The 26,356-nt window shown below is 32.7% G+C and overlaps 1 protein-coding gene across 3 annotated transcripts in view; it reads left to right on the top strand.

The window, feature by feature from the left end:
- The window catches only part of LOC118192447 (cell adhesion molecule Dscam1-like), an 816,729-nt gene that overhangs the window by 701,615 nt on the left and 88,758 nt on the right, over nucleotides 1-26,356 (top strand). For 2 of the 3 annotated variants that reach the window (XM_085823333.1, XM_085823331.1), the window contains one exon: nucleotides 19,256-19,433. In XM_085823333.1, coding sequence (XP_085679459.1) covers nucleotides 19,256-19,433 — 178 coding nt within the window. Of the gene's footprint in view, nucleotides 1-19,255; nucleotides 19,434-26,356 lie in introns of those variants that run through there. The other variant, XM_085823332.1, reaches the window with a different exon arrangement.

Here is a 26,356-nt window from a genome sequence, read left to right as displayed (position 1 = left end):
AATAATTCTTTCTAGTCTGTGGTAAGATTGTTTCAAATTCATTTAAACTTCCGTTTAAATTCGAAATGCGATCTCTCAAATCAACGAAGGAATACATTTTTGGCTTTAAATTCTACATTAGTAGCAACTGTATTATAGCTAAACTTACCAAAATATTTGTAGAAAACCGCCAAAATTCTAGAAATTGCTATAAAATCCCGAAAAATATTAGGAAGATTATGCTTGCCAATTCCACGCTGAAAAGACGAAGATGAGCTCGACAGTAAACGAACAACTTGTGGAAAAAATTCAACGCTAAAATATAAATGCATATGCGAAATTTTCCAAAAATTTCTGATAAATATTGTACTCTCATCGTAAATATGTATGGACTTATAATGTGATGAAAACTGAGTCGGTAAAAAAATGGATTAAAATTTAATTTCCCAAAATAAATTGGTTTACTAAAACTAAATAAAATAGATAAGTAAATAGTAAAAAAATTGTGTAACAAAATAAATAATGATCTTTCTTAAAATACTGCCCAATAAAACATGTCGAATAATTGAATGTTCACAAGCTTGGAAGCTAAAATTCTAAAAAGATTTCGGAAAATTCGGCAGTCACATGTTAAAAGAAACAAGTCTACAGGCTACTAGTACAAAGAAAGAGGAGGGAGACGAAACTAAACGGAACAACTTCTTCTTGGCATTCAATAGCGGGGAGGCAATTTTATGGCTTATCCATCACACTAAGGGGAAGCAAACATACTGCCTTAGGCTGGGCCATCTTAGAGAGATTTCAGAAAACGAAAGCGATTTTTTTTGGAGGGGTTTGTTGTCTGACAACGCGACCGTTTTCGAAGCATTTCGTTCCGAGAGGCGGGCTCGTTGATGGGTTAAACTGTAGTCATCAGTTTTTGTGTACATGTACATCACTTCTACCGATTTTCGTCCCATTCAGATAACTCCTTCATAGTGCGTCGTTTTTTGGTCTAAGAGTGTATAATGCAGGACTTAAACATTTGGTGGCAACAGTTTGAAAAGTGAAACAGATATTTATAGGATTCAATGCAAAATCGCAAAACGAAAATAATACTGCTTCAGGGACAAAGCTCCTTTGGACTAAAAAATTCAATACAGACATTATGATGCCTTAAGAAAACAATTCCATATAAATAGTAATATAATACAATAAGACATTAACACTTTCAATCTAAATTTTGGCATTCGGGCACTTGAGTGAAGCTTGGCAATCTGGTCACATGAGAATTCTGGACATTGTGGCTGAGTGTAAGGCGGCATTCAATGACGACACAGAAGGATTTAAATTTATGGCTACATATCTTTATTCAATTCAAAAGGCAGATAATTATTCTTTACGAAATAAAATTAACTTTAAATTCACTGTGTGATAGTATTCGAACAAAAGGAGGCAGATGGAAAGAGCGGCAGCAGAGGAGAAAAGCAGTCTCTGACGCAAAATGGCGCGGAATCTTCATTTATGGAAGCGGTTACGTAATATGCTCGAATTTTCTCGAAAGTTTTGGTCTAGGGGGAAGATCCTCAAATTGCAGTTAATTAGAGGTTAAAAGTTAATTAGAGGTTGTTTGTTCGCATAGAGCAAAGCCATAGTACTTTTTATATTTTACATCTATATATATATATATACATATACATGCATATATATATATATATAACATACATATATATACAGGGTGATTCTAAATTGTTTTTACAAAATAAGAGGGGTGATTGTACTCATCCAGATGAGCAATTAATGACCATGGAACATAGGTTCGCATTCCACTCTGACAGGCAGAAAAGAGGAATATTAGAATTCCAACCTGAAGTTACAACAGTGAATGAACGAGACCAAAAGTTAAAATATCACTTTAGTGAAAAACTCACAAGAGAGTACACAAAACGGATAAAACCGAAAATTTGGCGTTCGAGTGTTAATTCGAGCTCAGATTTCGATGGCAAATACTCAAATGCGCATGTTTGGCTGGCAAGGTGTCAACTTCGCAAACGGTTGCAACAAGTTAATTTATCTAATCAAGGGCTGAAATATTATCAACTAAATCCAACATCCCTTGCATGCTGAGACTAGCATGAAAAGTTAATGCTGTGCAATTGCCGTTAACAGAAATTTCTATCCCACAGAAGAGCGCTTGAAGTAGAACGAGTACAGTAATTTCCGGAGAACAGAATAGAAGATGGCAAAGGGGAAAAAACTGCTGCCTTGATTATCAAGGTAGCAGATTTTTCTCCTAATATATAAGTTCATCCTAATAATTTACCCTAATAAACTTTAAGCGTCAATAATTCATTAGCTGAAATTTAAATCATGATTTTTACTGATTTCGCTTCCAAGATACATACTCCATAATGAATGTCACTATAAATATTCAGTTCCTTAAATGATTTAATATTTTTATGTTCCTTATAATAATATTCAATAGCATAAAATATAATTCTCATAAATTTATCATATTTTTATATGCTCAAAAACACTATTTTTATATTAATTTCTATACCAATATTCAAGTTTATTTAATTTTTTGTTGAATGTCATACTTTCGAAATAATTCAGCACAGTAATATTAAGTGAGAATTATGACTATAAATGAAACTTTATAGACCATCCTTAATTGATATGTTTGAAATTTTTTCAAATACGTGATTGAATTTATTCAGAGTAAATATTTACATATAAATTTCTAGTACCATAAAACTTAAAATTGATACTTTCTTAAAAGCGGCGTTACATACTCAAAATTTAAAAGAATAATAATGAATAGCAATATTTTTACTTCATGACTAGAAAAAAACATTTTAACTTCACTATACTGAATAAATTACTCATTTCATAATTATTAAAAAACATCTGAGCATACGCTACTAACAAAAATATAAAATTAAATGCATGAACAAATTTTTTAAATACCAAAATACTAAACAAAAAAAGTCTGAAAGTTTTCAGATTTTAAATTACGTTCAAAGGGGCGTTTTTTTTTAACGTTTTGTGTGTTACCTTTATTTATTAAATATCATGTTCTTTGCACCTAAACTAAAAATTCAGTTCAATAGCAATGTCGCAAAATAATTTTAAAATGAGTCTATGTTTAGAATTTCCGATACACATTTTCGCGCGTTGAGAAGTAGAATGACCAAGCAATTTTTAAGAAATACAGAGCCTCTAATATGTACATGTGAATACATAATTAACATATATGCTTTTTAACATGAAAATAGGTATATTTAGGTTTTGAAACAATGTAATAATTGAAATTTACTAGTCTGTTGTTTATCAAAAATTTAAAAATACGCTTTGTTAACGCTTGTGTGTTTGTTAAAAATTGGTAGTTTCGAATTTACAACAGCGCTCAGCATTTAGAATCTATCTTTCACGTAATAAAATAGTTCATTTTTTCTGTCCGCTGACGCGTAAACTCAAAATCTGTATTTCAACTAGCTCTATTTTATTAGCAAAAGTTTATTAAAAAAACCTTTATTATCGATTTGTACACTCTTACAAACACTTAAATGCTACCATATTTTGATCAGTTATAATTTTAACTTTCCATATTGCGTTTAAATGTTTCTGATGCTAATTTTAGAAATTTGATACCACAAATTGATTACACTGAAGAATTTTATTTTACGATTTATGTTTCTTATGTTTACAATACTTTATCTTAGTTTGAAAAATATCAAAAGCGTGCCCAGAATTTCAAGTTTTATCGTCGATTTACGACAAAAAGTATTCCATTTTGTTAGCAACAATCATCATTTTGGTGATCTTTTATATTTCTTATCATCACATAAAGAAGATTCCGTACTAGCCTTCTAGTTTTATCGCCAGTTTCCCGAAACCAATTCTGAAGCCAAAATGGATGAACCATCATCCGAAACTCAATTCATAGAGGTTCGATATGCTTTTTATCGTTCAGCTATAACATGGCGATTCATAGGAGAACTTTCATCTCATTTGCTATATTCCAAATACTCTGTGTTATCTTTATATTGTGAAATATCCTTCTACAAAATTTAAAAAAAAAACTGTTCCAATTTAATACTTTTTTTTTTTTTTTAATTTTAATTTTTAAGTCGGAAATTTTAACTTCAGAATATTTATATCTGCTTAAATACTGTTGAAGTCCTATAAGAATACGATGACGATATTGACTGTGAAAAGTTCTTTATAGTTATCTAAATTAAATACGATTTAGGCATTTGACTAAATATGAAATCAATAATATCATTTCTGAAAGTTAATTTATTTAATATATAACCTAAATAAGTACTCAAAGAAATTCGAAGTTCAAGAAATGTAAATTTTAGATTTTCGTTTTCAAGATAACTTTGTAGAGCCACTAGGCTTTTTTTGAAACAGGATACAGGAGAAATGACCAATGCCCTTGTCGGGGCTCGATTTTGGACCGCTAGCATACTCGCGGAGTGTGCTACCGTTTCACCTTGAAGGCATGCAGAAAGGAGGGAGGAATAACTTTATAACCTTTTAAAAGGCGATTGCGGATGAGAGGACTCAATCGCAAATCATGGTCGTGAAAAATCGTCATTCACCACCATTTAGTTCGGGCGCCGCTGTTGAGTCATTAGGTATTTTTGAAGCAGAAAACATGAAAACTGAACAATGTCCTCACCGGAGCTCGAATCTCGACCTCTTGAAAACGCGTCGAGTGTGTTATCGTTACACCACGAAGGCAGCAGAAAGGAGGGAGAAAATACCTTATAATAACGAGCATAATGTGTTTTACATTTAGCTCCATCTTCTGATCTTTTGAGCAGACATTTCTGATCGGCAGAAAGTTCTGGAAGTAATCTATGTATTGCAGGTGGTAAAATATCAACATTTTCACATGTCTCAGAGCACACAGTTTTGCACCATTACATTCTACGTTGTATCTTATTTAGTAAAAATGATCTTTTGAATATTTACAGATAAACTTACTTTTAATTTAGGGATTGGAGTATTTTCTTTCAGATACTGTTAGAAAATTTTCATGGAACCTATTATTTTTAAGCAGGAATATGTTTATATGCTAAGTATATTTCAAAAAGAATTAATTAAGAAATGTGACTTTATGTTTTGAAATGCTTTATGCTTTAAAATGAAAAGCAATTGAATTCCGTTAAGACTATTGAAAACAGTTCGTTACATTAATTAACATAAAAACGAAAAATGTTTCTAAACTAACACCTACGCAGTTGCTTAGAAACAGCTTACAAAAATCCAATTTTTTTCCAAGAATACATAAATTAGTATTTTTATAATAATAGATTTTCTTATTTTGGAACATAGAATTTATTTCCGCTGATAGGACGCTTAATAAATTAGTCAATTGTAATGATATGAGGATGATTAGTATATATTAAAATAATGATATATTCTATTAATATATACTCTGTTGCGTGCATACGGGTTCATAATAGATTAAATGCACAAGTCCGATAATAAGTTAATAAAATATATTTTTATCCAAAGGAATAATTCAGAACTCTGGTCTTTTCCAGATAAATATTCGTACAAGTGTTCACAGTATCGCATAGTATAATCAGTAGTTACACTTCAAACTAGTAAGAACGTTAAGCACAACGGAATGCAAAATCTAAAAACATCTAAAGAGAAAGCTAATTCGGATCATTAATTCACGCGGAACTAACGCTCGCAACAACAGTAACTGAGCAACTGACAGCAGACAACTGGCTCTTCGGCCTTAAATAGTTTCCAACCGTCCGCCGAGATATTTCTAGTCCTTTCTATTTCTCGAAATTACGGGAAAGCAATATGAGGGTTGAATGACGGCTACAGATGGCATAATGTTTATTCAATTTCAAAGCATATTACGGTAATGCAGGGACTGGACCAAAATGTCGCCAAATATGGCGACTTTTGGTAATTTCGCGCCAAAGTTGGCAACAAAATAAGTCACAAAACCGTTTTCAGCTTGGCGATATCTTGCCAAATTAACATTTACTCAATGTTAAATGCACTTTTCCCTGTATTCTTACTTTTAGGGCATAGATTTCGTTTAAAATTTGTTTCGCTTTACATTACTCAGAACAATACAACAATTCTACGTATAACTGCATTAAAATCGTCTATTTATGTCCAAAATTCGTAATAATAGTTTGAAATAATTTTATCAATGTGTACTTTTCCACTATTGTATATTTTCTACTATTACTTTCAAATGGAACGAATTATGTCTTCTTTTCTACAACTTAATGCTTCAAATTTTTTTTCCTTGTTGAATTAATATATTCAACTAAAAAAAAAGAATTAATTTATATTGTAATTACTCCACTTTACATAAAATTATGAAGGTGCTTAAATGAATATTTTTTTTTTTTTTCCTCTGAGTATAACAGTTTCACGAAGTACTCTCATTACCAGCAATCTTGCCAGGAAACCGCCACGGAGATTGGAGTATTGTAATTCGCTTTAGTTTATTTCCTGCGATAAAAAGTGAAATGTTAAAGAAAAAAAAAATCACCTCAGACGACAATTAGCTTGTCTGGGTAATATTGGAAAGAATTCTCACTGACACATTTGATCGATATTCATGCTGTGAAATTTTTTTCCCTTATAAATATTGGATAAGTTGAGTTAGTGTACACGAATAATTTATGTCCCTGGAATTCAAAATTGACTAAAATGTATAAGGATGCAAATAAGTGGAATATGTGCTGAGCCATTCATCACATTCTTCTATAGGAAATCGAATTCTTTGCTGAAAAATTACGTTTCTCAGTTCTCTAACGAATAAACACAAATACTTGCATAATGTAAGCATATTGCAATTTCCAAATAGCCTTTTTTTAGCTGTAGAATTTTTTTAAATCAACACTCACAAAAAATATTCAATAAATATTAGAGATAATGAAATTTGTAACGTTATTTTAATTTATTTTATTAATCGGGAAACATATTACATTATTCTAAAGCATTTTCTTTAATGAAATACGCATTTGCATTAATATATTTTATACTGAATTTTTAATATTAGATGTCACTTTATGTGCAGTTATACCAGGTCTCCTACCGAATAATGCACTGGCGGAAGTTAAAAAAGCAATGCCACGATTGTGTAGGACACAGGTTAATGGAATTCTTGAGCTCAACTTACGGAATCTCTTTTACGCTAGTGGTAGAGAATTCGATCGTATTAAACAGACTCATGATTGAATCCCAATATCATTACCATCTTCAAAGGGCATGCGAAAGTCTTGCGGTGCTGCACTCCTATTGCCGCAAATAGATGGCGACGAGCAAGCAACTACTCACTCGAAGATAGTGAGGTCTGTCCCCTCACGTGATTACTACAAGGTCCCGTAGGAAAAAGCTTTTTTTCAATGGCCTGGCGCTTCATTCAATAGCTATTAGCCTTGGGCTAATAAAAGGAAACGGAAGTGATGCTTATGTCATTATGGAAGCACCTAATAGGTGACCACCGTTGCTTCCTGTGATGAGACGAGCAGTTACAACCATGCCTTTTCCAGGATTCGAAACCGGGCCCATCGCTACGGAAGTCAGGTTCACTAACCACTATATCGACTGGGCAGCATGTAAAAAACTTTGCTTCGATAATCTATACTATTCAAATCTGTACACATCTGTCTGTATAGTATCATCTCGTCCTGAACAGCGGAGGGTTGAGTTTCAAGAGAGTTTTCACGAGATTAAAAAAATTCGTGGGAAGCCATTTCAGCTATTCTTATCTTTATACGACTTTAATCAGCTGGAAACTCTATTTTTTATAATAATTTGTTAAGTGGCAACAGTATCGTACGCTGGAGACTGGGGGGAAAAATTGTTGCCACTGCTTGCTTTGAGATCGTGCAGTTTGTTAATAAATTGTTTGTAAGTTTAAAAAAAAAATATGAAAAACATTAAATATATTATTATTAAATAACATAATATTATGACGTTCAATAGAGCACGCGACTGCATGTGACTTCATTATATGTCGAAAATGTTTCGTTAATGTCAGCATTTTAAATAAATAGCTGCTGTTGTCAATCGTTTTTGTTTCTGATTAGGATAACTGGCACGATAATCTACCGCCATTTTAATTCTTTTATTAAACTTGAGAAAAAGTTGTTGTGTTACATTAAAATTAAATCATGACGTCATACGCATACATGAAGCTTGAAAAGTTTTCTTTCCTGGTTTGGAGGGAAAAAAAAAAAAAAAATACGAGTTAGTTGTTGCGTGGAAAGAGTGGACTGATTTCGTTTATAGTCATTTTTTCGATACATTTTCTTTTCAGGTGCACATAGATCTTAAAAATGTAGATTTGATGATGATGAAATGATTTAATCAAAATTAAAAGATGCATATGCGACTCATAATTCAGGTATGATGTAAGCACTAGAATAGCTTATCTTCTTATCATAGTTAGCCACAGCGAGACAGTCACCCACGTATATAACAGATAAAAGACTTAGAATGCTACATGAAGCTTTTTAAAACCCGGAACGGAAGTTACTGCGCAGATGTCCTAGCACAGTTTTCCAAGAGAGTGATCGGTGCCGTCTCCGACGAATTCTAAGGCAGAATAGGGACTCTACTGTGCTTCAACTGGCACAGGTCGTCAACTAAGGCTCTTCGCAACAGATTTCAGCTCAAACCATGCCCAGAGAATTACAGAACATAGGAATGCATAGTCGGATGCTTGTGAGAAAACTACTCATTTCTACCCGACATGAAAGAATTCGTTTGCTTTTTTGTCGGGAAAGGAGACACTGGACATCTGAGGATTGGAAACGAGTAATATGGTCGGATGAGTCACGCTACACCTTATTTAGCGCTGATGGAAGACGTCGAATTTAGCAAGAGACCCATGAAGCCATAAGTCTATCTTGCCGTACTCGCATGCAAGGGTCTGGTGGGAGTATCATGATATGGGGGCATGTTCTGCTGGCATGGAAGTGGCGTCTTGGTGTTGCTCGAGAGTAAACAAACAGCCACGAGATACTTAGATATATTGGCAGATCAAGTGCACCCTACAGTGTTGAAATTTTACCCTGATGGTGACTTCACACTTGCAACTGTACATCGTGCCAGAAGTGTTCAAAATTGGTTTGCTGAAAATCAGTCAACTTTTAACACCTTCCTTGGCCACTGTATTGCTCTGATCCTAACCCCATAGAAAATGGGTGAGAATATGGTGTAAAGACCCATCCGAGCACTCTCTTCTTACGCCTAGGTTACTAGGTCTAAACTGCTACATAGCCAATGCATGGTAACTGCATTCTCTGGGTAACTGCAGTCCAGAAGCATGCCCAAACGAATCAGAGCAGTTATCTGTGCAAAAGGTGGTCCAATAAAATATTGATCTTGGGCTTCTAATTCATTGGCTACTGTGTGTAGCTTAAAGTAATGAGATTATTTAGCCGGTTAAGGTATGATGCAGAGAATTAAGCGTATATTTAAGGAAAACACAATTATTAACGTATGGAACTTGTACAAATCGTCAAAAGCCTTAATAATATTTTTCAGAAGTACAGTGGTGGCCAAAATTGTGGACACTTTTGGAAATTTTTATGTTTATGAACTTTGTATGCTTATAGAAAATATTACGTTTCGCAAAATGCAAACTTGTATATATCAATTTCTACCAGTCTGTATTTCAACGAATCGGAATAAAACTGGATATTTAAGCACTGAAACAATGCGCTCAAGCACTGAAGCATGAGTTTATGCTCTGAAACTATGCGTTCAATAAAAACAAATAATATCGGTTAAAGCAAATAATTTCTGAAAATTTCATTAGAACACGCACCTTTTTCGCCTTACAATGTGATCGATATATTAAACAAAATGGCATTGAAAGAACACATGAATCCCAAAAAATGCCGATTCTAAAGTCTTGCACGCAAAGTACGTAATTACACGTAGATTACACGCAAAGCACGTAATTTATATTCCGTAATTTTGTGCAAATCACGTAATTTATATCAATCATAGCAGTGAAATATTTGAGCATGGTCCCAGAAGTGAAAGTTTTATATGCATTGGCAGAAACGAAATCATTATGATGTGGTACCTTTTCTTTATTTCGCTCTGCCGATGAATGTCAAAGCAGCTATTTGGGGCGGAATTGCAAGCAAATTCGTTCTTAACATGTATCTTTAATGCATGATTCTGTAAAATGTGTGTAAATATATTGTTACGAATTTTGTGCTTAGGTAGGTAATTTTAGTAGAATTATAAGTAAAATAGTTGTATTTTTCTGTGGAATGTAGCGCGAGACAAATTTTAAAAGAAAGAGTTACCGAAAAAGTGGGAATACAGTGGCAAGTGCATTTAACATCGAGTAATTAGGTATCTCGGTAATTTGGCAAGATAACGCCAAATTGACTACGGTTTTGGCGAGAAATCGCCATTTAGCGAAATTTTGGCCCGGACAATGTATCACCGTAATAAGTAACAATGTATCATCGTAACCGAATACGAGTTGGTAATTGTCTAACGTGTTAGCTGTAACCGTAATTCCACCCTCGTATTTCTTTACTGGAATTTCGAGAAGCAGAAAGTATTAGAAATATCTCGGCGGCCGGTTGAAAAGTATTTAAAGCCAAAGAGAGAGATAGCATCTGCTCTCATTTGCTTAGTTATTGTTGTTGCGAGTTGAAGTTCCTCTTGAATTCAGAAAAATCAGAGTTACCTTTTTCTTTAGATGCGCTTTGCACTGCGTTGTGCTTAACGTTCTTAGTAGTTTGAACTGTAACTATTGGTTATACTGTGAACACTTGTACGAATATTTCTGTGGAAAATTCCAGAATTCTGAAATTATTCTTTTGACAAAAAATTAATTTTATTAACCTATTATTGGATTTGTGCATTCAATCTATTACGAACCCATACGCACGCAACAATATTGTTATGAATGCTTCCTATGCAGCAGTTATCACGACTTTTGTCAGTTCCAGAGCTCCAGCTGTAAAATGCTGACGTAGTGTAAATGAAGATAATATTCACACTGCATGTAATATAAAATGTATACTAGATGTATTCTTTGTGACAAAATTATCTCCCGTTACTTTTATGAATCGGAGAAAACCATGATCATGGTACTCCTCACCAAGGAATTTTTGGCTATAAATAAAAACTAAATAAAACTTATGGTGTAAATGGTGTACCGGAGAAACTTCTGACTTGGAAAAGTGAGTTGTTCTGAAATTTCCTGTATCGTGTTACATGACTCAACTATGCTTATCTTCTGTCGCGTATAATATATCGATGTCTTTAACAATCAACTGCATAAATCATTTGTTATTTAAGGCCAAAAATATGCTTTCCTGTTGTTTCCCTTCTGCTTTGTGCCATTGTTCCCACTCCCTTTTATTTCCCGTATATGCTGTTGTGTTTTGTAATGCACTTAGTTATAACAGCATATAGTTTTTCATAGTTCTGATCACATTACAAGTAAAAGAACTGCATGTTGCTACATAGAATTTCAAAATTCGTTAGTTCTCATAATACCCGAGAGAAGTCGAGTTTCCTTATTTACATAACTATCATGCCAAATATAGGCAATCGAGTGTCTAGAGTTTTATTTTGATTCATTGAATAGTGTTGTTTGGTAGAGGACCTACGTAGGAAATGCCACTAAATGACGATCACTGTATTTAAAATATATTTTGTTGGTAGACTGTAGTTGTTTGCCTGAGAGATTAAGGAACTGGTACACCCAAAAGGTAAGGGACGCTCAGCTTCCAATCGCATTGAGGTGATAAGATATCTGAGTACAGAATTTGATTTAGGATAGCCATTTAAGGTAATAATGCTAATGGAACATGCAATTTTGTCCATACTTCCAGAAAATTATCCCGAACTGTTATTTAAAACCTATGACTTAGACATTCAATAGATTAAAGCTGTTTGTATTCGTATTATCAGCATCGTCGTTTCTTCGGATCAATTGAACAAAGAAACAGGGGCTCTTAAATTTGCGATAATTTTTTTCTCGGTTATTTCTCAAGTGCTCTTCTCATTCAAATAATCCCTTGGTGGACTGAACAAAATGAAAATCCAGGTTTGTATTACACAATGACTTCACTTTCAGATGGTCAGTAGGGATTTAGATGGGTTTCGATATTCATCTAATAACAACAATACAGGAAACTGCATATTTCTTCATATTTCTTCAATCTGTGAATGATCTCTCCTGCGTGAAATTCTGTGTTACATCTTAGTTCTTGAAATGTCCGAAATATTTCATTATAATTGTGGTATATATTATCTTATGTCATTACAACTGTAATTTTCAGTGCACAATATATTCTTCTCGACTGATGCCTCTTCTTCAATTTTTACCTGTATGCCTTGAAAAACACTGTTAATTGTCCAGTGATCTAAACTATTATAAGAAATTAATTTTGAACTATGTGTTTTCAGTTTCACTAAAGTTTACATTGTTAAGATGAATACAGTGCTGAAGTTATCTTCAAAAGTAACGCATTTGCTTCTATGATTTTACATTAAATTCATGTTGCTAGTTGTGTCTGTGTTGATTTACTAGAAATAAGAAGTTAATACTTTTTACTGTACACTTGCAATTATATAAATTATATAGATACAATTTCCAATAGTTTATAGAAGCACATTTGAATTACACATTCAAATTGAAATTTTATGCTGTTTTTATAAGAAAACAAAGCTGAATTATTTTAGAAATAATAAATTTAGTCCTATTATTTTACGTGCATCTCAAGGTGCAATTTGCTAGAAATAAGAACCCCTTATTATGCTATTCCATTTACATAAATTCATCAAATGCAGTTTGCGTTTTCTCATTATCTTCCATAAAGTACTATTTGGACAAAATGAAAATTTATATTGAATCATAAAAAATTTATTTAATATTCACAAAAATTCATAACTTTTATGGAATTTAATTTTTTATTTGTGTTTTCGAATATATATGTTATATACCAACTAGCATAATATTGCTGATGACGAGACGAAATCTTTTATTTTCCTGTCTTTAACAGTAAGAATCAAATATAAAATTTTAGAATTTCGTAAAAAAAGTTACTGTTTTCCCATATTGAATATTTCTGTACAGAATTTATGTAAGCAAAATATTATTAAATAAATGCATATTTGAATATATATATGCTCAGTTCATTTGGAAACGCAAAACTTTCTTAAATCCAGAAATGCATTTTATTCTCTAAAAGAAGAACAGGAAGAATATAAATGATATGCTATATATTCTTACTTTGCTTGCAAACTTTAAAAATTGCAAAAGAAGTTTTAATAATACCTTTTTAATAAACCACAATTTTACGTTGTATCACAATTGCTGAAATTTTATTTTTATTCCCTCTTCGCAAAAGAAGCTAGAAAGCAGATGAAAAGAATTGTTTCAGTTGCAATTAAAATATATAGATGTCTCGAAAGTATAAAAAATATTTTTATATTTATTCATCTTTGTCTCAGCTAGGTAGAATAAGAAAACTGGCTATTTTTTAACATTTAAACAAAACCTGACCACCTTATAGATGGTTAGGTGAAAGATAGATGGTTAACCTATAGATGGTTTAAAAAACATGTTGCATTTCCTTAAATTTAATGTTACAAATGTAAAACGAAATTTTAGCTTGATGCACATTCTAAACTTTCTCTTGTGCAAAAATCGTTCCTATAGTATTTTTTATTATACATTTATTATTAGCCTATTGTTACGAATAAAAATGATTTGGAACGAACTACTATTACTGTGTAGTTTTCCATTCATGATAAAATAAACCCGCCAACTACGACGGACAACAAATGTGAAAGTAGTAACTACGTCTTGTAAAATGCAAAGATGAGATTTTCAAATCGTAAGCTGATTGGCTGCATTAATACTAATTTGACACTTTTTGCGAAAGGGGGAAAATACTTCCCTGGTAATTCGAATGAAAACGTTCTTATAAGGAGTTTGTAAGGAATTATCGCATTCTCTTTAGGCGCCATCTAATGGTACATCTGGTAGCACGTTTGACTAGACCCGTAGCTCGAATATCTATACATGCTTTGATGATTTCTCAGGATCCACCCTGCAAAATATTATAAATAGCTACATAATTCTCGTCTTAACTAGTGATAATTGATAATTCGGCACCATATGAATTATGTCCGCTGGGTCTCATCTCCTCCCAATCGCCGTTTAAATGAGAAAGAATATACAGAATTACTGCATTTCCTCGTGCATATGCTCCTGATTGACTGGCAACACATCAAGCATTGGATGATCCGCGTTCCGAGTCGACTCTAAACTGTTCTCTTCGCAATTCTCTCTCCGGAACAAAAGAAGAAACTAATAAACTCTGCGATTTTGTTGTCCCAAATATGCGAACGCGGACAACACTTTTAAGAATATGGTTGACGTAACGTTATGTTCAGTGAGTCTCTTTGTGAAGAAGGATTTTTGCTGAATCCAGTTGGGGATCTGCGATGGTTATGTTGCAAATTAAGGACAAAGTGATTGTTTGCACTTCGATGTGAAGGGGTTTTTGCCTGATGTAAGGTCTGAAAATTTTAAATTGAAGCTTAAATGGCGATAAATCTAGGGCACATAAGTATAATGTTTTTTGACGTAGTGTAGTGTATATAAAATATGGTGTTTCTCAATGTGAACGACGCTGAATTGATTTAAGCTCTCAATATGAACTATACCTTTAAAAGCTGTGAACAATGAAGAAGAGGCACGTAAACATGCCATGTTTTCTGTTGCTGTTACTACCACTTGTCTGATGTAATTAGAACATGACTTATCAAGGTCTACAAGAATGCGTCTGTCATTGACCAGAGTCTTGAGAACCATACAGGTGACAGTTCGACATTATTCTCAGTCCCCCACCCCCCCCCCCATGTTTGGGACAGCGCATCTCGGTGAGCTGATGTGAGGGTCTCCCGCCCCGCTTTCCCTAACTTATAGAGCTTCTTTGTATAATATATACATTTGCAAACATCCTTGTTTTCTCCGAGATTCGAACCTGGGCCATTCTATACGACAGTCAGAGTTGCTATCTATTTTCCCTTCTGGGCTGCACGTTAAATGCATTTTTCGGTATAGCTACAAATGGCGACAAATGTTGCAATTCTCGATTCACTTAATAATAGGCATAAATTTCAAGCTGAGCTTTTATAATTCTAACTATGCAAATAAATTTCAAAATCCATTTTGCACACAATTTTCATTATCCATTATGATTATTATATATCCTTTCTGTCCCAAAACTGTGTATGACAACTCATACGTAGTAATTCTTCTTAATTAAAAATAGCGATGTAGAATTACAAAAGAAAAATATGTTACCTAAACGCAATAATTTATTAAAAGAATGCCACGAAAACCAACATAAGAAGTGTTAGAATATATAATTATGGAACTTCAGTACGTTCTACAGTACTAAGCATAGAAAACACAAGCAACAAAAATCAATTCCTTTATTTATTTAAAAACTATGCTTTTAATAATATTTTCTTGTGCTTGGAAAGTAAAAATATAAAATGTCATACATTACGAGAAAGAAACTTTATCTGAAATATACTCACAAAGTACTCTTTTATGAACGCCATAAATACTTTTGAACTGGATAGAAATATTGCTGCTGTTGCATGGTCCATAAACTTCCGAAACAATACCTTTCGAGTTTTGCCGACAATAACCATCAGTGGAGAAGCCATGTAGAAACCTTTACCTGTCAAAGAATCGAGATGGTTCCAAACCATATAATATGTCGTTACGTTAAAGTAAAGCACAAGCACAGAATATTTATATAGTCGAAATAAATACTTCCTTCTGCAATCTGATGCCTAGTTTGAGAAGGTAGTTAGTTCTTACATTCCGGTTGCAGTTTCTATGGAGGATGTAATACAATAATCTTCTTTTAGTGTTTATTGAAAGTTATAGTTTGAGTTAAAATTAAGTCTTTTCTTGTATAATGCGAATAATCTTGACTTCTAGTATACAAGGTCCACCAGTAGCCAAGCGGTAAAGTCGCTGAACATTGGTAGTTCAATCTAGGCTCTATTCTATGCCAGCAGGCTAGCTGTATGGGAACTTTCGTGATTTTCATCATGTGTAACGTGTATACGAGAGAATTTCCTGCCCTTAGATACCTTTGCCATATTTCAATAAAACTAATTTTTTTATTGTACTGGAGAGTCATTTACTTATTTTCAAGTAGGGGACGTGAAAAATATGCAGTGCCGTCGTCGATACTTGAACGCTGGACTACGCGTCGAGTATGCTTGTAATTACACCACGAAGGCATGCGGAAAGGAGAGAGAAAACACCTTATAATACCTCAATCCATACAAAATATTTAAATTATATTAGTTAATTGTATTTGTGTACTAGCAGAACAATTTTACTACTAGTCCTTTTAAATTTAAACATTTTGTTTTTGTTAATTAATATACTGAATTGGTATATTTGCTACTTGATTGTTCGCATCATATTGAGCGATATTGCGTTTTTGATGTTGTAAAATAGTTAAAGTGATTTGCATGGCGTAATATTTATGATGCTATGACATTAAAGGAAATAATCTTTATGAGGTCCGAAAATAATATTATATGAATAAAATATTCTGACTTACCATTCAGATGACTATAGATTTTTATTCCAAAAAGTATTTTTAAAAATCTTATATCATAATACGTATGGTTTTCATTCACTATGTGGAGCTGTAGAGTTTGCTTGCTTTGAGAGCATAAACTAATTCAAACCGTAACAGACACGTAGAGAACTATCTTTGTGTCTGAAACTAACTACCAATTTTTGGGGTTTTGAAGTAACCCTTTTATGCAAATGTTTTATTTATGAAGTACTTTGTGAGAATTCTTGAAGTAACCCTTTTATCTAAAAACAAATTTTCAACTGAAATTCACTTCTTGTTCTTACAACATCATACGCCACTTGTGAAGAAATAACTAAAATAAAGGTCAATTCAAATTAAAGCATAGACTAGTAGTCAAAAGATCACACAATTAAAAATTTAACCATAAAAGCTCTCCCAAAATTTTAACCGGTGTAATAATTCTCAATTCGGCAGCCCTGACGCAAAGCCGAATAATTACAAACTTATCAGAACTGGTGGAACTAAGTAACGTAAAGTGTTCGATAGAAACACGCTCTGTTTTACAATCCTAAAACATCAGTTTAAATACTATCTAACTGACTTGCATTCTGGAGAAGAAATTGAAAGTAGAAATTACAGTAAAGGCTGAAATTATAAATAACTGGTGATTTTCAAGTAGTAGTTATTTCGAAATGAGTTGTTTTTTTAAAAAAGTGCTTTTCGGGATAAATTTTCAGAAAATGATTTTGAGATTTTGCTAAACGTTCGTGATTTCTTTTCTTCTTGAGTTTACGTTAACACTTATGCAAACTGTTTCTAATATAATTTTTAGAATAATGGCATATCTATAATTGAAAATGAGATTAAAACTGTTATGTAAATCAAAACTAGTCATTGATTAGATTTCAATGAATTTGCATTGAAGCAGTTTAACTGTCACTTTTGATTAAAAGTTATACTCCTCACCGCAATGACTTGAGGTGCATTAACTTTATTATTCTAGTTCAGTTGTATATATATAAGTACAATATAAGTACATTTTTATGTTTCTCACAATATCGTGAAAATTAGCAGAGAAAAGAGTAAAAGTCTTGCATTTAAATATTCGAATAATCTCTAGCAAATATTTTATTGCAAAGTCTTGCATGTGTATATTTTTAATATCTTTTCTCAACCTGAGTTCCTGATCGTAATGAATTTTAAAAACCAGAACTACTTCTGATAAACTTTTAAAGTGATACTGATTCGTTTTCTCATCAAATATTTTAATTAGTCCTTTGATTTATTTTCCCGAGAGGCAGCTTATAGGACTAATAGCCTCATATAAATGCTGTTATATTTTATGATTTAAAAAAATGTGTTCTGACGAACTTTATAAAATATAAACATTTATCAGGAAAACATAATTGTACATACAAAAATTAAAAATTTATTTAGAAAAATTTAAAGTTATTTCTTAATTTTAAAATTTAAGGAAAATTCATAGTGAATTATTTTTGAGAATCAATTTTGAGAGGTACATAAATATGTGAATTAAGTAAGTATGCTCAAAATTAGATTTCGAAATGTTTATCAAAGTTCCACATTTCATTGCTGTTAGATTTATGGACAATGTGCGTTCTAGACGATTGCTGTCAATATAAATAAATGATAAAAAATAATAATAAAGTATTAAAATAATGTCACTAGAAATATACCATGCAAAGAATAAATTAGTAATTTCAAAAAGTATTACTAAAATTTTTAGTTGCTTCTGCCTCAGTCACCAATATATATTTCTGGACTCTTAAATATTACTTCAAACTGTCTGTAAAATTTATTTCAAGTATTACAAGGTAAGTGTTGTTTTAAATATATTTCAGCCCAAACATGTGACATTATATCTTTAATACATCCCGTATATACTTAATAAACATGAGTAACTTCTTCACTTTCTCATGACGAAATTTTGTCTGAAATTTATCATACGCGAGAAATAAGACAAAATCTAACCAGTTATAAAACTTTACGTCCTGTTACTTTCAAATTGTATTCCTACTTTTAAATATCTGATGAGCGACTGTAGAGTCATTAGGTTATTTTGAAGCAAGAGACTTGAAAAATTTGTAATGCCCTCACGGGGACTCCAACATTGATTTCTCTAAAACAGGCGCTTGAGCGCACGACGAAGTCAGGTCTAAAGGTGGGAGGAACCCTTTTAAGGGCGACTGAGGATTAGAGGGTTCACTCTCCAAATCCTGGTAGAGACGAATTATCATCCGCCACCTATTTCGGGCGTCATTCTAGAAACATTCTTTTCCCTTTTTTTTTTTTTTTTTTTTTTGATAGGAAGCAAAATGTGCATGCAGTGCCTTCGCCGGGACTCGAACCTCGACCTCTCGAATATGCTCCGAAGGTTTGCTGAAAGGAGGGAGAAAATACCTTATAAGACGAAATGATATTTGTATATAGGTGAATATATATGCATTAAGCATATGAAAAAATAAAATTAAACAGCTTATTATATTTGAAGTGTTGAGTTTAAACAGATCAATTTTAATTTTTGTAATAGATTCCTAGATTTACCATCATAATACAATAGCAAACAAGTTAAGATACCTATTGAGAACATAATTCTTTTAGTTTCAATTGAATGTATGCTATCAGTTTATTAATTTTTACAGCTGTTGTAGAGCTTCCACCAGATGGAACTTTGCAGACCCATGACTTAGCCCTTATTCGGGAAATTGCCGAAGCGAAAGTCCAGTCCTATCTTTACACGAAACCCTCCAGAAGGACGAATTCCAGCAGGTCGAACAAACATCGCCATCGGTCGAGGAGAATTAGAAGAAATGTTATAAGGTAATGAAACATATTCTTCTCATTTTGAATTATTTAAATGTATTCTAAAAATGAGAACTTTAACGAATGCATGCATTCTAATTCTCTACGAGATTGTTATAATATATATGTATATATTCATTCCTCTCTCTATATATAGCACGTATGTTAATGTTAGAGATTGTTATAATATATATATAATAATTATATATATATATAGATAGATAGATAGATAGATATAGATATGTATGTGTGTGTTCCTCCTTTTATACATAGTATGTATATATATAAAATGTAATTTCTCATACATTATTTGTTTTGTGCAGCCGGGGCAACAGGAATGAGACAAATTTTGGAATATAAAGTGCTAGGTTTATTTTAGCATCCATCTCACAAGCGTTCTTTTTGTACCTTGAGCAGAAGGCCTATTTATACATATGTGTGCGTCACGAGGCTCATCCAATCAGCGATATTAATTGAAATCACGAGGTGACGCTATCTTCTCATCAGGAGTGTTCTTAAGGACTTATGTAATATGACAGATTTATGAGTTTGGCGATTTGGCGGGCGCCAACAGGTTAATATATTTTATACTAAAGAAAGGATTTCGCAAAATTTAGGAACAGGAATGCAATTTAGGTAGAGGATCGCCAACACATTATTAAGCAATATTATTAGAATTTAAGTTAATCAATTGATTTAAAAATATCATTACATATATACAGAGAGAGAGTACGTAACGTGTCAGAAAAAAATTATGCTGCAGCATTTGCATGTTTAGAAGGCAAAAAACGAAATAAAAATAAGTAAAAAAATGGAATTACAATAATGCAAAAAGTGGAAATATCAAGAAAAATTATAACTCTCTGTCAGAGCCACAGTTTTCCTTCACCAAGAGTTTTCATAAATTTGTTTATTGAAGTACTTAAAACAAAAACAGACTCATATTTCACAATATTTTAAGTCCAAAAAGGAAAAGGAAAATTCATTCCAGAAAGAACATTCTACACCAACGCTTTCAAAAAGAAAATATTTTCTAAATCCAGAATGAAAAAAGACCCCCCTTCATCCAAGCAGAAAAAAAAAAATAATTAAAGAAGTAGCATTTAACGTCATAAGGTGGCAAAACGTACAGAAACACCAAATTCTTAATTTTTAACAAAAGTGTATTCGTTTGTTTGAACCTTTTGAAAGAAATAAAAAAGTTCTTTTAATTACATAAATTATAATTAGTAATACAAACAAAGCAATGCCAACTTATAGGTTACGGAAAAAGAATTTTGTTAAGCCAAAATAATTTTTAATACGCTTAAAATCAGTACAAATTTTAGGAATATCGGTAACCATTAATTTAGGACGAGTATCAGCATTTTGTTTATTTATTAATATTATAGTGTCCAAAATTTCAAATTCACAACTTTTTATTTTTCATAATTGTTGTCTAACTTTTGTTTTTGTTTTTCACTCATCTTGTTTTCAAGTTTCAGGAAGTCCTTGCAGGCGCTGAGAAGTTTAAAACTGTATACTTTCTATACGTATCCAAAATTTGATGCCAATTCAAAAGTTGTTTTTTTAACTAAAAATTTTAATTTCAAAAATTAACAATAAAAAAATTTTAAATTAAATATAAACTAACAATAACAATATCGTTGTGAATTATCTTAAAAATCTGATAAATCCAATTAAAATAGATTAAAATGTGCATGCAAAATACAAATTTTAAGTAGATTTCTAAACCGTCAAAAGAGTTGTTTAGATAAATAAACAATATCAGCTTTATAAATGATGTTTTTTACTGTATTATCTTAAAAGGCGTAACACAGTGAGCTGTATAAGGCTTAATACAGCATAGGGGCTGTCAATAAAAAGAACATTTTCAAAGCGAGACATATCCTGAGTACTTAACTGCTTCCTTTCTAGTGGAATCCCAAATGCGAAATCGATAGAACATCTAACTTTTCAAAAACACACTTTCCTTAGCACATAGGAAAAAAGAAAAATTCCCCCTTTTCTCCCAGCTCTAACTTCAAGTGGCAAAAGAGGCTAACAGCAATAGAAAGCCCATCGTGACATTATTTTGACATATGTCCACAACTGGACTGTCCTCATAAAGGCCCTGAAAAGAGCCGCCTCCAAACACTGCAAATTCCTAGAGAATAAAACAGCTCAATCATTCGTGCAAGCACGTGACTGTTATCTTCGGTCATAGACTAGAGTACATAGCATATCTTTTGTAAAAGCACATAGCATGCTTTGATGTTTCGACGTCCAACAAAAAGTAGATGTTTGGGTCTTAGAATCGAATGGAAAATTCGGGACTGTCTAAAAATTGCATATTCGGAAGCTCGAACAAATATAATATTTAGAAAGCAAGTAACTGTTTACGAGATGTGTAATAAATAGTCCACACTCCTAAAAGTTTAATTCCATGCATAAAATGTTTGATCAAGCCAGTAAAAGTAAACTTTGTCTAACACTATTTAAAAAATTTTCCAAAAAATTTATTGTTTTATTAAAATTTTTCCTCTCTTACTTTGTAGAAGTAACTTTAATTCTCTAACAGTTATTTTAAGTTTAAACATGCTTTACTGTCCATTCTCGTTTTCTATCTACAGTTCTCTACAAAAATGAGTTTTTAGTATTTCATTTTATGCATGAGTTAGAAGGAGTTTTTAAGCATGATGAGGAATATTAAGTCCGACATTAGACCTGGACATTAAGTTCAAATTACTGCGAGAGAGAGTGCTTAGGAGTCCTTAGGGATGCCTTTGTGTCTTCTGGCTACTTCGTTCTTGAATCTACTACGCTCGGCCGTATTGTACGTGCCTGTGGATAATCACCGACTAAATTAGATTAAGGGCCAACTACGTTAAGTATTTGTGTCTAGCTTCGGCTAAATTTGCTTAGCATTATATTAGTTTATTATCATGTTTTAAAAGCCCGAGTGCAGGCTTTCCTGTAAGCCCAAGAAGGGGCCATCAGTTATTATTTCTTTGAGTAGATAAAAGAGTGTTTCAACCCTTTCGAGACCTTGTCGTACATACTTGAATTCACTACTTAGTTCTCTAAGTTCTTCGACATTTTAACGTACATAAATATATCCCTTTAACTGTTGTTACAGATTGCGAATAGTAGTTTAGCAAATGCTGTAAGTAATGTTTATAAAGAAATTGAAATACAATGATCACTGTCGTTTTTGCATATTTAATATCTAAGTTCAATGCAAAATGTACTCCCAAAACATTCATCTGAATTACACTTTCCTATCGAAATCTACTTGTGCCATAATTTACATTATTGTGCTTTCAAATAATATCTGTTTATCAATCAATGTCTATTATCTCCTGTTATTAGCAATTTTTAAATCATTAATTTTTGTAATTATGTATCATTATTTTTTGTATCAGAAAATCAGGTTATTCAGAAATTATGAAAGATTTAGAATGTTATATGCACTTTTATACGATTAAAAATCAGAAATCTGACAGAGAATAACATAGGTAATGAAAGCAAATTTTTTAGTCTTTAATTATTGTAATACTGGGGGGGAATTAGGCGTGTAATTTACACAGAAAAAATTAATTTACAGTTACACTTTCCTGCCAACAACTTACTAGTTGTGACATAATTTACATTATTGGGCTTTAAAAGAACGTCTATTTTTTCAATGAATGTCTATTATCTATTGTTATTATCAATTTCTGAATCATTTATGTATCTTTAATTTCTGCATCAGAAAGTCAGTATATTCAGAAATTATGAAACATTCGAATGTTATTTTGGACATTTGAAGATCACAAGTTTTATACAAAATAACTTTAGTAATGAAAGAGACTTTCTTATAGTCTTTAATAACTGTAAAATTGGAGGAACTAGGCTTGTAATCATACAGAAAAATAAAGTTTAGAATTATTCTTTCCTATCGAAATCTACTTGTACCAAAATTTACATTATTGTGCTTTAAAATAATGCCTATTATCTTTTGGTATTAGAAATTTTTAAATAATTTATTTATCATTCATTTTTGCATTAAAAATTCAACATATTCCGAAATTATGAAACATTCAAAATGTTATATGTATTTTTAGACGATTGAAAATCAGAAGTTTTATGCAGAATAACGTTAGTAATGAAAGCAAACTTTATTACATTTTTAAAAAGTGTAGGGTAAGGTTGTTATCGATGCGCTCGTTCCTTCGTTGAGCTTCCTCAATTAGTTTGCAGTTATTGACATACAGCGCTGTGTGTTTACTAGTTTGCTACACGAAGCTTGAAAACCGCTATCTTGACTCTTGACTGTGAGTTGATTCAAGCTCAAACAAGGTTACTTTACAAGAATGTAAGATTTCTGTACTTATTTCATAATTTATCAATGTAAGCAAAATAGGGATATCAGTGAGATCTTAATAGCGTTTTAATTGTTACTGATAATATTTAAAACGTGTTAAAGGGTGTTGGAACCCAAAGTACTTCAAAAAATTGGTGTTCTATATTAAGTATTTAATAATATTCATTTAATATTTGTGCAATATGTCAACATCACTGTGTACATAATATTCAAGAACAATTAGTGTATTTAGTACAATATACATTATAACTTTGTTCAGGGAGTGTTTCATGATAGTGTAATATGTAAGAAATATGTGCCCAAGTAATGTAACAAATTTTGAACATTGGCTATTTGGCAACATGAGTGAACAAATATGCATAGATCAAGGTGTATACAAATAAAGAGTAATTCCATCATAATTATTTGCGTTGTGAGAAAGCAATCTAAACCCAGTTAATAAGTTAGAAAGGTACAGTGTCTTAAATTGATTTAAAATTAAAACAAACGAGCATAAGTAAGGAAAAATATCTAACGTTTATTGTTAGTGACATGTTTAAGAATACAAGTTAAATTGATGGCTGGTCATCGAACATATCTGGAGAAACAACAAAAAAAAATAGCAAAGCATATCTTTATATAAAATTTCACAATTCACGGATGGGGGCCCCTCATACAAAATTTGAATATCTGGATATTGGTTTGCAATCAGGGCAGGAGCTACCAGGTAACAGGGTGCAATTTAAACTCGTCAGGAAATAGTATATCTATAAGAAGAAAAGAAAGCATAAGATAAAATTGGTCCCAGGCAAGTGTTTCGGAGGCCAGGCTCTCCTCCTTTCTGCCGACAGGTCCCCACTCTTCTCAATACCGCAGGCCATTTTTATTTCAAAATATACGCAGTAATTAGAATCAGAAATTTATTTTCACCGGCTGGAGCTCCTCCGCTATCTTCTAGCTCTGGACGTCCATGCCATCTCACCTCTCAGGAATTTACTCGGTGTGGTAAGTTTTTCTGACTCTAAATGGCCTCAAAACTCTGCTCTCTCCTCCCCCAACCAAAGAACGTCTATGCAAAGAAGGAAGGACTCCATAGACGTAATGTAAACTAGTTTGTCTTCTACGCCGCTAGATAGAAGAGGGAAAATTCGCCAAGGGATTTTCGATCCCTTGGCGAATTTCCTGTCGACGAGAATTTCCCCCTCTGTGATGTACTGGACCTGGCCGAGATTTTCCCCCTCCGTCACGTGTACAGGAAATTAAAAAAAAAAAAAAAAAAACCAAACTCAGTGGCGTAACAGCCCTAGTGGACCAAGGTTTACAGTGCCCTTATATCTGCTTTCTTGACGGTGGGCTCCGGTGTGCATGAGCATATGTCCTGGACATGTGGTCAGTTTGTTGCAAGACCCCGGTGTACAGGAAATTGAGGAACACAGATTAAGATGAATAAGAAAATTAGGTGAAGTTTCACTTTCACTGGCTGTTTAACTTGCACTATCAATATCGCATTTTGATGTCTGATTTTATATCCGTTAATATGGAGGGAAAAAATGGAGTCACACAACTTTAAACTTTTGATAAACGTGACTGTCGAACCTGTTCGAACTTCGACATCAGCTTCGAGCTTTGGCGCTTTTTGGCGACAGATATTTTACGCATGCGCAGCTGTTTCCCTTTTCGTTCGAAGAGAGGCATTCCTGCTCCTGCGAAGCTTTCCTTAACAATACATATTCTTTGCCTCAACTACGCAGCAACTACTTATCTACTTGGCGGGAAATGTCACTTTTGGCGAAGGACGTTGATAATGGGATCGCCAAGTACGGCAGACCAAAAAGAGTAAATAAACGGTGATTTTCTTCAGGGGAAAGTCTTTTCCGGCTACAAGAAGTTAGCTGCCTTCCCTGTTCTAAAATCCTCCAAGGCTACTGCGAGGGGTTAAGTACCCCTTCACAAAAAGCATGATATAAAACACTACCCTCGCTTCGGGGTCCTGATCTGACAGATGAAAAACCTAACCGCCAAAATTTTCACTCCGGTAGGTAATCTCCAGCAGAATATTTCTCTGCTGGAGATTCCTGAGCAAAGGGGTGTAGAATATGCTAATCCGCACATATGGTGTTTGGTAAATGAATTCGGGGCGCAGCAGACGAAAAGGAAATTCTGAGAACCAGAATTCCAAGCGGACAATTTTTGGTCGGGAAATTTACTGAACTAGTAAAATAGAGTTTTCATCACAATTAAAAAATTTAGTACTGAGAAATTAAACCATTATTTGACAATTTAAGTTCAATTTAATATACACGTAATAAAATTGTTTCTTCAGACGAAATACGGATGAGAAATCATTTTCAAGATTGAGTTTCTTCTAAAATTAATGGACCTTACCACCAGTCAGAAAATATGATTTTGTTTTTATCACAATTACACAAAATTTCGTACTGTAACTATTATTTGACAACTAAGTTCAATTAAATACACATATAATAAAATTGTTTCTTCGGAAGAAACAGGGATGAGTAATCATTTTCAAGATTGAGTTTCTTCAACCTAACAATTTCAAGATTGACCTAACCACCAGTTAGAAAATAGAAATTCAAGAAACCTTTAATAGAAAGAG

Source organism: Stegodyphus dumicola, chromosome 9 (assembly GCF_044657685.1).
Source record: "Stegodyphus dumicola isolate Sdum_Otavi_A_Nest chromosome 9, ASM4465768v1".
Lineage (NCBI taxonomy): Eukaryota > Metazoa > Arthropoda > Arachnida > Araneae > Eresidae > Stegodyphus > Stegodyphus dumicola.
This window is presented reverse-complemented; position numbering and strand designations above follow the sequence as displayed.